The 12,189-nt window shown below is 40.2% G+C and overlaps 1 protein-coding gene across 8 annotated transcripts in view; it reads right to left on the bottom strand.

The window, feature by feature from the left end:
- The window catches only part of SYNE3 (spectrin repeat containing nuclear envelope family member 3), an 82,749-nt gene that overhangs the window by 12,496 nt on the left and 58,064 nt on the right, over positions 1–12,189 (bottom strand). For 7 of the 8 annotated variants that reach the window (XM_037394778.1, XM_037394777.1, XM_037394781.1 and 4 more), the window contains 4 exons: positions 11,291–11,417; positions 10,962–11,117; positions 10,123–10,272; positions 8,742–8,780 (listed from right to left, as the gene is read on the bottom strand). In XM_037394778.1, the coding sequence (XP_037250675.1) occupies positions 8,742–8,780; positions 10,123–10,272; positions 10,962–11,117; positions 11,291–11,417 (472 nt within the window). Of the gene's footprint in view, positions 1–8,717; positions 8,781–10,122; positions 10,273–10,961; positions 11,118–11,290; positions 11,418–12,189 lie in introns of all 8 variants that reach the window. The other variant, XM_037394775.1, reaches the window with a different exon arrangement.

Here is a 12,189-nt window from a genome sequence, read left to right as displayed (position 1 = left end):
TTTTAATACCAGAGATGATACAGTTGGAAAAAGCCGGGAAGGTTTTGGGCACTAATTCCCCCTCCGAGTGTGAAAAAAGCAGCACTTCAATTTTACTAAGTCAAGGTGTGTTTTTAGGTCTGTGCTGTGAGAGAGAGATGCTTTCAGGCTGTGCTGACCTGAGACTATGGCACCAGGGAATTCAGGAAGCCAAGGTTCAAACCTCTGTTCTGCTGGGCTCAGAGTGATCAGGGCTATACGAGTCTACTTGGAGTCAGGACCTCACTCCCAACCCTTTAGCACATCATTCTGGGTTAGAAAAGGACAGTCTGACACAGTTCCATCTTTGCAAAAGACAGTTTGAACATTTCATTTCCATATGAGATCAAACGTGGGAACCACAACCTTTGCTATGCAGTGGAATTCCCCTTCCCCAGTCACGCCAGCTACTGGCCCCAGTACAGCTACTACCCAGTACCCACAGTGCCTGCAGTGTGTGTGTCTGATCTAGGCTCCACAAAACATTCTGAAATCAAATCTTCCTCTGAAGAGAACTGGCCAAGCTCCAGTGAAGTGAACAGAACTTAATTTCCACCGTCTTAGAATAACAGCTGGAATACCTGGGTATGGAGCCAAAGTGTCAGAGACATTTTTGAAACACACACGGAAAAGAAATAGTTTGACATTTAAAAAGAAAATATACTTTTAAAGTTCAACATCAATGATAAATGTCCTCCTCCTTTCTTCCTCAAAATACCAGGACAAACAAGGTCTGTCAAGGGATGGATGGCTGTGTTTTGTGTAATGCTAAATGCATGCTTGTTACAAAATGCTGTGAACATTCACCTTTGTACTTGATTCATGTTGGGGCGTTTGAATGACAAGCGTCGGTTTAGATCTAGGGAGTCCTCAGCACTTAAACCTGCTTGCAGTTAATAACTCCTTATCAAATGCACTGTGAAAAATCACTTGGATGGGAAACAGCAGAAAAGCACTTTAGAACTTGCTATATAGTATTCCTGTGTACGTTGCTGAAGTGTTTTATTAAAAACCAGTGCACTCCCTGGTTTGCTTTTGACCACATTCCAGGACATTATGAAAACACACAGTTCATCTAGCTATTTGAGGGAACAGAGGAATATAGTATCTTACACTGTCCTCATTAATGGGTTTTTGCTGCTGCTTGTATGTCGCCAGCATGCCTGACAAAAATCATACCTGCACCACAGAATCAGTGACCCAGCAGAGAAAAAAGATTTAGTCTGGATTTATTCCTCTTACAGCATTTCACCAAGACACTATCCTGGGAAGTGTGCTGCTGCCTGAAAACTCCTGCTCTCCCCACGGATAAAGGCATCAATGCCCTAGTGTCCTACAGACACTATACAGACAAATATACCAACAGCCGTGTCACTTCATGTCAGTGCTGTATCCAGCCCAAGTATTCTATATTCTACAGCAATCAGCACAGATGCATAAGTACTAAGGCAAGCATAAATAATTTCTCCTTAACATTCTCAGCTTCCAACTCCCTTCAGCTCAGGCAGTTCCCTGAGCCTGATGTAGCTCATCCATCTAGTTAACACTCAGTGAATCTGTCTGCCAGATACTTGTCCAGTTTCTCCTTGAACCTGTACAGAATAGAGGAACACCTCAATATCCTTTAGCAAGGAGTTCCACAGGTTAGCCAACTGGCATAAAGCACAAATCCTTTGTGTTAGCCTTGAACCTGGCTTCTAGTTCTTTCTTGCGGAAGAGATGGAGAGTCAGCCCCCACCTACATGCTTTGCACCATGCATGATTTCGTAAACCTGAATTAAATGCTTAGACAGGATGAATCCAGGCCTGCCTCCACCGTGAGAAAATCACAACATAATGAGCTTAAACTATAACCATAGGGACAGAGGAAGTACATTGTAATAGGAAGAAAACATAGGCCTTGGAAAGGGTCACCTCCACGGGTATGAATTTTACCACTTCATTATTCCTCTGAGAATAAACAGAGCTGCCGGGAAGGCTGCAACAGCAGCTTACCATATGTTCCTTTCACTCTGAATAGCAGCATGCCATCATCAAGCACCTTCACTTTTTTTCATAGAGTAGTTGCCTTATCAGTGATATTTTGTCTCTGAGAGGCCTTGGGTTTCTGTCACTAGAGATCCCACTGGGTACTAGTTCAGTTGCCACTCACAGAGGCAGGTTATTGCCAACAAGAAGAGATCAGTTCCAGGGGGAGCACAGGCTGCTCTCTCAAGTCAAAGCAGAGTGTGAGAGTTTGGAGCTGGACTCCTCATCAGTTCTCAACTCAGAGCCCTGAGCATCCCTCTCTAAGATAAGCAACATATTGCAAATCACAGCTGGTCTTTTCAAGAGGAGAATAATTTGGGGGAGTTGGATACTGCTGTCTCCACAGAACTGAGTGTCCAACATGCTCTTGGGCAAAGCTGTGGCTCCATTCCCAAGGACCACAGCAGGGACTAAGAGTTGGATACTGTTGATCAGAGTTTATGTGGCCTCTGCAAAAGGACAGTGAGTCACCGAATTCAGAACTGTACTTTCCTAAATGCAAACACCACCCAGGCTAGGCAACCGGTGGTGAGGTATGAGTAAGGATGGCTGGAACCCCTTTGAGCCCTCTGCTTATCATCCTCCATCCCATGAAGAGCTACCAGAATGGGAGGTTAACTGAGGTCACACAAGCAATTTTAGCTCTGACATTTTCTATCTTCAGATTGCTTGACTCTGCAACCTTAACATTCTTTTCAATTCTGAAGAGCCTAAGTGTATGTACATAAATAAGTAAGTATACAGGCAAATTATAGGCTTTGTTTTCTCCCTTAGGAGAGATTCCGGAGTACCTCAACACAGCTGGATGATAAGCTAGAATCTTTGATGCAGGGTTCATTTAAAAGAAACAGAAAACAAGGCAAAGACACTTTGTATCTGAGGTTTCAGTAGTCACATATGGCAGATATTTCAGAATTTGTGCTGCAAAGTCACTTACAACTAAGTACTGTGCCATATGCTACTGTGACACAAACGGATTTATAAAGGTTAGCTTCTGTGTGCATATACAACATGACATGCTTTCAGGAGAAGCACGCCACAGGACAAGGGCTACAGCCTGATCTGTTAAAGTAGCAGATTTCTATAATTCTCCAGGCCTAAGCAAGCAGAGAAAGTCCCTGGTTTCATCCCATGTTCAGCACATAAAGTAGTGGAAACGACTTTCTGTCTGGAAAGTGTTTGATATGTGATAAAAGTTAGGAAGCACTGTGGAAGATTAGTAAAGTGGCATGGGTTGCTAAAATTATCTTAGTTCCATGTTATAAGATTATGGAAGGTCAAACTTCCAGTGAGGTAATTTTGAAGCACATTTTCATATCCAACAGCAGGCTGCGAGTTACACTTAGTTTCTAAAGTATCACAAGTGAAGTATTTGCAAAAGGCTCAGAACAGGGTAAGAGGTTTTCAAACCAGTTGAGCTAGTTTTGGCTGGATAGAGTTAGCTTTCTTCAAGAGTAGCTTGTATGGGGCTACGTTTTGGATTTGTGATGACAACAGTGTTGATAACACCCTGATGTTTCAGTTCTGGCTGAGCAGTGCGTACACAGTGTCAAGGTCTTTTCTGCTTCTCACACCAGCAAGCAGGCTGGAGGTGCCCAAAAAGCTGGGAGGGGACACAGCCAGGACAGCTGACCCCAACTGACCAAAGGGATATTCCAGACCATATGACCTTGTGCTCAGCAATAAAAATTGGGGAGGAGTTTTACCAGAGCTACCATTGCTCGGGGACTGGCTGGGCTCGGTTTGCTGGTGGTGAGCCACTGGGGGTTTTTGCATCACTATGTTTTTCTTGGTTTTATTTTGTTCCCTTTTTTTACTTAAACTGTCTTTAACTCAACACATGAGTTCTCTCACTTTTACCTTTCTGATTCTCCCCCATCCCACTGCAGGGGCAGATGGAGTGAGTGAGCAGCTGTGAGGGGCTGAGCTCCTCATTAAATCTAATTGAATTAAATTGAAAACGCAGAAATACTCCACCAGTTTTAAATACACTCATAAGTAATACAATTTATCCCAATAAATATATTTTGTACTTAAGAGCAATGCTGTGCTATTTTTAGGAGAGTTATCAGCAGATAGTAGCTGGGTAACATTTCAGTCAATGTATCTGAAATTTAGTAGGAGACATTAGTGTTCAACATTTATTCAGGAAGGCAGAGAAGTAAAACAACTTCTCCCAATTTCCAACTTCCACTCAGCCTTGCAATTTGAAATAAACTAATTAAATTTGGCTTAGAAAGAATAAAAACTGAAATAAAGACATGTTCTGGAACCTGTAGAAGAAGCTACTGACATGAAAAGCTGGTTTATCACATCACCAGTGTATTTTTCTATCTGCTTTACCAGTGATTTCTCTCAAGTCGGGATTAAACTTTTCTTAGACTTCAGTAGTCACCATACATAATTTGAACATTATTTCCACATTATTTAAATAATTTTAAAATGTGATGGCTTACTTTTAAAAAAACTAATACATATACCATTTGAGTTATTGGTTACAATATTTTTTCCTACTGTGCTTTTTACAGTACTGTTACAAACATTTTTCAAGTACGTACTGGAAATTGGTTTCATTCTGCTATTGGTCAACAAATCTCTGTCTTGTTACCTTTCAGTTCGGAGGTAAAATTATATCTGCTGACAAAATAATTCTAAGGTATCTCCTTGGTGAAAATATGCAAATACTTCAGATGGTAGGCTACTAAAGGACACATCTTTTCAACACAGAAAGCAGGGACCACCAACCACATACCTAGCTAATACCATGTTAACATTAACAGAAAGTAAGAACCAGGTGTCGTGGGAAGCAAGATGTCTTCTCCATCTTGCACCAGCACCGCTGTAGAGGGAGAGCATCAGCAAAACACAGAAGTGGCAGAACCAGATAAAAGACAGAGTCCTTCTTTTCTAGCATTTGGGAAAGCTGTAATGTAGATTGGTAAACCACATGAACCCTACAGAAATAAGAGCAGCCAGGCAGGCAGTGTTACAGGTGCAGTAATGTGAAGGGAGCTGGTGGGCCTGCTGGAGAAGGAAGGGGATGATGCTGTCTGGCACAGCATACTTAAAGTGGGTCAGTTAGGAAAAGGCAGTCAGGATTATTCACCTATTTTTTTTTTTTTGCCTAAGCTTCCTTTCTGAGTAAACATCACTGCTGAGGGAAAATAAGTCTATCTGCTAATTTTTAATGGTAAGATGCCCTTCTTCCTGTGTTTGTGTCACAGTATAATTCCTAATGCAGATAGGTGCAGGCTTACAGGCAGTGATGAAAAAAATATGGAGTGATATTCTCCCTATCTATAAAAGAAATATTGAAAACAGAGGGAAAGATACCTTTTAATGAGTCTTTTCCATTTTACTAAGACTGTAATTGTACTAAAGATTTCAAGTGGTTAACAGCCAGCAAGACTCCAGGAAAACAAGTGGGCCTCATACTTTCAGTAGAGAGGTGCCACTAACACAGGCATGAGCACATGATGCTGCGCATTTCTGTAACGTGACTTTCTGCCATGAAGAATTCCTGTCACATCTGCATTTGGGCAGAGCAGAGTACATTACTGTTTTCTTTCTGGCAAGCTGTGGCAGCTCTTGCTTTACACAGTTTCTTGAATGACTGCATTAATTTGATTGACTCCAGATCAATGGTGTCTCTAAATAAGATTAAATTACACGTTCCTCTGTCTGTGTGTTACAGGAGATTACTCTTAGCAGAATCTCAAAGGAAGCAATTAGCTGACCACTGATGTAATGAATCCTAATTATTTTGTTTGTACAAACAATGAAGCCAGAATCATTTGTTTAGCAAGGAAGTACAATTACTCTGAGCACCGGAGAAAATAAACAGCGCTACCTAGACCTGTAAATAATGAGCCTTTGACTTCCTATTTATGTTAAGAATGTTCATGGAATATTTTCAGGTAGCTAGGAGCCAAATTTTGAAAGTAACATTTGTCATAGTTATTGCTGAGTATTTGCTTGATTATATTCTTGGGTGTGGTAGATGCCCTACAGAAATATCCATCTACACTGACCTGTCACTGGCACCTGCTAAAAATTCACTGCAGCCAGTGCAATTTCCTGCAACTGTTTTTTGTTAGTCAACAAGAAGTCACTCGCATTGCAATCTTCAGCCTGTACTGCTCTTAAGGGCACCAGTGGCTAGGGGTACGTCCTCAGCAAAGGATGAATGATCAGAAAAAAAGCATATTACTATACATGCAGCAGGCTCTATTCTGCCCAATATTTGGCCACGCAGGCTATAAATGGAATAAAACCAGAAGACACTGGAATGAGACTGGCTACACCCGGGCCTTCCCATTCTCCAGGTTGATCTGCTGCTGCTGCTGCTGCAAAATACTCAAGTTCAAACAAGAGAGACATGCAGAGTCACTGGGGACCTCCTGTTGTAGAAAGCAGAGATCAGTCCAAAAATAGCTTGAAATTCTGCCACCTCTGCTGATTCTGAGTGACCCAAAAGCATGAGGGAGCTGAAAAATTAGTGATAACCTGATTCCAGTTCATGCACACTCACTGGATGTTGCAAGTACAGTGATGCAGCCTCCAACCATGTGTACTTTCTGCAGATACGAACTCCTGAGATCAGCCATTCTCTCAGGGTAGTTGGTTTCCTTCACCATGGAAAGGATATTCAAAACATACAAAAATATTTTGCCTAATCTTTCTTTAATTTCTAGCCACAATTTAGGTGTTAAATCTGAATTTAAAATAAAATGCAAAGCCATGAATTCTGCAGTTGATTTGCTTTTCCTCTTCTCTCAGCCTAAACAGCAATACACCCAAAAGTGATTAACATTATTTTCTGGTTGTCTTAAGTGATGCGCAACAATCTTAAGGCAACACAGGCTCACATCCTGTTAAAATCCTTAGCCCGAATCAAAAAAAGACACCTCTGCTTACAGCACTTGGATTCTCATTGTAGTAACACTGTTTAAATACAGAGCGAATGCTCTGAAGTCAGAAAAATTACACTGAAGTGTGCAAGGTGTAAGTTACTGCAACACGTTGTACTGGCTGAAGGGAAACTGCAAGTCAATTGTTGGCTCAATGGGAGCCATTTCCATCATGTTTATGAGATATTTCAGTTCCTCCTTCCTTACCACGCCAGGCTGCTTCTCTGTTTGTGTTCAGTAGCTATTAAAAACTCACAGAATGCTTTTTTTGTAATTTTGCTGTAAGCCAAATTGACAAACGTTTTCTACGTGCCTTTATGGTATTCCAGTATCCTTGAAAATTAACTGAAGACTTTAGTCTCCTTTGGAGAAGTTACGGAGGAATAAATACCAGCCACCCCGAGGCAGGTGGGACAGATGAATTAAAAAATGTTATCTAAATGTGCAGTGGAGATGTGCTTATGCCTAAAGCTTTTGTTTTGTTTTCCCCTACAAAAAGCTTGAGCCAATCAAATTATATAAAAGCAGAGAATTCCTTGGTTGGTCTTCTGGAATATCCCTTTAGGCCTCTTCTAGGGAAAAGCAGCACCAGTAAATATTTGGCTTCCTCTACACAAGGTGTTAAAATGTCATATTGGTTTTCCAGCCTGAAAAATTCTGGTGACCTTACTGGATGACCAGCAGTACTGAACAATTAATGCTGAGCCAGACAGGCAAGAACAGAAACTCTTCGGGGGTTTTCAGGAAGGCTGAACTGTGGCCAAAACTATTCAGGTGATGTGTGAAAGCTACCTTAAACTGGTCAGTATTTCACTGGGGAATAATATTGGAGATGCTTCTCTGCATTTAAGTACCAGAGGAATATCTCATCAGAATGAGGAAAGTCTTGATTTCTGGCCATACTAGAAGTGTGCAGTACTGCACTGGCCTCTTCTAAAGAGGTGTTGCAACAGGAGAAATCAAGAGGTTGATTTAGCTTAAGATGATTATGTGATTATGTTCCTGAAATATGATATTCCTTCAATCTACTTTGTGTTGGGCAAATAAAGCCTTATTCTATTCCTTCTGAAAACAAGCAGAAGTAAGATGACAGTACAAAGTAGAAGCTAACAGCGTCTATAAACAAAGCAAATTGTGACAGAGAGAAAAGATGCGGTTCGACGCGGCTCAGGCCAACAGAAAAACTTGCTGCCTTTATGAAAACGGGATCAGAAATACTGCTTGGGTTTAATAAGAACCTGGCAGCATTTTGTTTTCTTTAAGCTTCTCCTTATCGTTTCTTGTACTGCTTCTGTTTCTTATGTCATCACTTTCAAAAGAAAATCCTTCACAGGAGGAATTCTGCTGCTTAGAACAAGGATTTAGTCTAATAACATTAGATGAATCTCTTGACTTTCTCTGGTTTTCTGCATTAGAAAGCAGGCGGGCTGAATGATCTAAAGCAATTTTTCAGAAATGTCTAAAGAATTAGAAGTCCCATGTTCAAAATTCTTTTAGGCACATGACTGCTAAATCCTTTAGAGAGATATTTGGGCTCTTCCTTAGTCTCTTTTGAAAAATGGAGATAGATATTTAGCTTCTAGAGATACAGTAAGAATAGCTCAAGAGTAAAAACTCTGTAATATTTTTCCTTTTAAAATCTGGAGAAAATAAACTTCTTCTTTAAGAGAGGCTCTTAATAAATAAATTAATCTCAAGAATCTCTAGAAAAGTTTAAATTAAAATAATTGTCTACAAAATTTCTGATCAAACAATTTTTACCTTAATTGCAGGAAAATGTCATACCTTTCTGAATCTGTCTGGTTCTTCCAAATATCCAGGACTCTGCAAAAAAAAAAAAAAAAAAAAAGCAAGCATGAACTTAAGATCCCAGTGGAGCCTATAAATGAATATTCACCTCACAGGGGATCTTTTTCTCAAATTCATGGTCACCTGGATAGAGTGAACCAGCTGGAGATTTTTTTAAATGAGCGTTTTAACACACATGAGGCAGAAAGCTGAAATGCCTTCGGGTTCTTGACCGTTTGAATCAGATGAGCAGTTCTCCCAGCAATAGCTTTGACTTTACTGACACCTGTTGACTACATTTATGCTTACACAAGTTTTTGGTCAACTAAGCATAACTCATTACAATCAACGGCAAACAATTCTTATAAATATGCTCTTTATTAATAGATGTCAACTTACCTTCCATGCACTTTAAAGGATTTGTATTCTAAGTAAGCTTTGGATTTGAAGACAAGGGTTTCCCAAAGCAGAAAATTTCCAGATGCTGCATATTTTAGGTGTACAAGTTTAGATACCTTCCAAAGCACTTGCATACAGAAAGTGCCAAATGCACCCTTGTAAAGTCTAATCCTCTATTATTGTATCTTGAAGTTGAACACATAATGTAAGTACTTAAGCTATAAAACTAATTAATCAAAAATTATGTATGTTTATGTTAATAACATGGGAATATCTTTAGCATGCCCTGGCGTATTTTATATACAAGGATGAATTCTGCCATCTTTAGCATGTCTTGCATATAACAACTTAGTAACTTAATCATTTTGTTAATTCATTAAGTTACCTCCTCTTTATTTAATTCTAAATCCTTAGCCTGTAAAGACAGTTTTCAAAAGGACTAGGTCTTCCTGTGCAGTTACTTTCAGTCAGTTCCTATTCTGATCACTCTGTCTCACAGCAGGAGACACAAATAACAAACAATGAATATATTATTAACTGTAGGAACTGTTCAAAAAGTAACTCAGTGGAGAACATGGTGTGAAAAAAGGGCAAAAACCTAGAAATCCATGTGCCCAGAACTAGGTGTATATCCAAAATAGTCATATACCCCAACATCTCACAGTCCCCGACTGCATGCATCTTTGACAACAGCCAATTGTTGTCCTGTTTTGAACCTTCTATTTTGAGAAATATCCTGAGCATTGCTTACAAAGGCAAAAAGATAGCACACAACTCTTAGTTTAATACAAGAATATTTGTGCTTATATTTATAAACACATGGTTATGTCTGTTCTGTCTTTGGTGGCATTTACTAAGGAAGGCTTTAATAAAGCAAACACACCCACACATATACTGTTGAATTATGACTAGCAGTGTGAAGCAACCTAAAGGAGCAATGGCAGAAATCTGCAACTGTGAATTGAGTGCTGTCACCTACTGGTGAACTCATGGACTCTTTCAGTTTAGATCTGTAGAGCATCCATCGGTAATGCAGGTCCTCCAAATCTTCAGAATTTCCAATGACAGGTTGAAGATGAAAAAGATCCTCAAAAAGACGCTGGCCATCAGGCACATGAGACTGAAGATCCTGCAGGCAAAGACAAGATCAGCAGCAACTCAGAATTCAAGAAAGCCCAACTTTTTTAATCCAGCATTTGAAAGAACAGTGGCACTAAATCAAACTACTGGGTATTCTGAAATAGTGCATTTATTTTTGTTATTGCTTTTTTGGCCTGAAATGATGTAAAAGGGTCCACTCATCTGCAGGACTCCTGTAGCCTCAGATATTTCTGTTAGTTTAATTTCTTACAGCATCTGTTGTCATTGCATCTGGCTATATTCAACAGAAGGAGTGAGGCCACATACCAGACACTGATTTTAATCAGTTTCTTTTCATGAACACCTTTACCATACTACACTGAAAATGGCCAATCCAACAGCTACAGCCAGGATGCTCCCTTCCCTTCTACCACTCCAGCTCTGGCAGACCTTTCTTATAGAAGGGGTGAAATACTTGTCCTAAATTCCTTAGCTTCATCTACTCTAGGGTCTCCTAAAGCAGATGGTGTAGCGTTGGAGGGTTTTCTGGGGTTTTGAGAGGAAGGGCATTGTTGTGTTTGTTGGTTTTTTTGGGAGGGGGGAGAGGGGTTGTTAGGTGGTTGGGGGATGTGTGGGTTGTTGGGTTTTGTTTGGTTTTGGTTTGGTTTTGGTTTTTAATTCTGTAAGAATTTGCACTTATTGCAAACTTCTTTCCACCTTCATCTCCTGAAAACTAACCTCCAGTTCGCTCTGGCGTGCCTTAATTTCCTCTTCAGAAGATGAAGTCACAGCAAGAATTTTGGTCAGTTTGGTGTTTTCTCCTTGCAACCACTCTTCAAAGTCGTGTAGGAGCTTCAAGTTGCTGCTTGTATTTTGCCCTTCTCCTGTCTTCTCCTAGGTTACAGGACAATGGGAACAAAAGCCCTTACTGTTATGTCAGATGTTTCCTCTCAAGTCCTAATTGCAAGATCTTAACCTCCAACTTTGTAATTTATAGTATCAGATGAAGCCAATAAAATTGTACCTGTATAGCTGATATGAAGACAGATATAGAGTCTCCCTCTTACCTGCTTATGGTTGGGATCTGCATCTAAAAGAGGGAAGGCAGGTCCAGATATCAGTCTGTTGTCCACAAATGCTATTTTCTTCTTCTTACCAGCCACTGGTATATTTATCTTCCACTTTTTAAGAAGACTTGAAAACACAAAACCAGAGACATCAGTGCAGTAAAACATTTAATGATGAGACATCCACATTTTGAGTGGGGCTATGGGGGACACCTCTGGTGAAACAGCACTGTTATTACTATACTATTATTACTATTAATAGCATTATTACTATTAAAGTTGTTTCCAAAAGCTTTTTAACAAAGTAAGTAAGTCAAAGCAGTACCAGTCCTCTAGTTCTAACATTTCCAAGTGTTTTGTTTTCTTTATTCAGGGGAGTGAGGGACTAAAGAACCCACTACCTTGACAATATACCTTCCTGTCTGGTAACAGCAGGCAGTATAATCAAGCCTTCCTCAATTTAGTCATTCCATTTTTATGCCTGTTGTGACACTATGTATGAATATATTCACACATGTAGCACGGTATTAAATTTTAATACAGACCAGAAAATACGAGCAGCAGTTTGACACTGCGTAGTGAAGGCAAAATAAGTCCACATTTGCCAGCTGAGAGAGGATTTTAGCTCAGTTTATACCCTTGCGAGTTTGCAAAAGGCACAAATCTCCAGTGCAGATATAGCCTCCTTGGAGGCATCTCCAGCTCAGACAGCAAGGAGAACAGGAAGGTGAGGCAGAACAGAAGTCACTCAGTCCTATTTCCTCTGACATGGACTGGTAGCGCAAGGGTGAGCCAGATCCTACGGAGACACTGCCTACTCCAAGCATGAGGTAAAGGAAACTTCATAGACTGCTCTGGTCTCCAGGTTCTCTAAAATGTTTTCTTGAAAGTAATGATTT

This window comes from Falco rusticolus, chromosome 7 (genome assembly GCF_015220075.1).
Source record: "Falco rusticolus isolate bFalRus1 chromosome 7, bFalRus1.pri, whole genome shotgun sequence".
NCBI lineage: Eukaryota > Metazoa > Chordata > Aves > Falconiformes > Falconidae > Falco > Falco rusticolus.
This window is presented reverse-complemented; position numbering and strand designations above follow the sequence as displayed.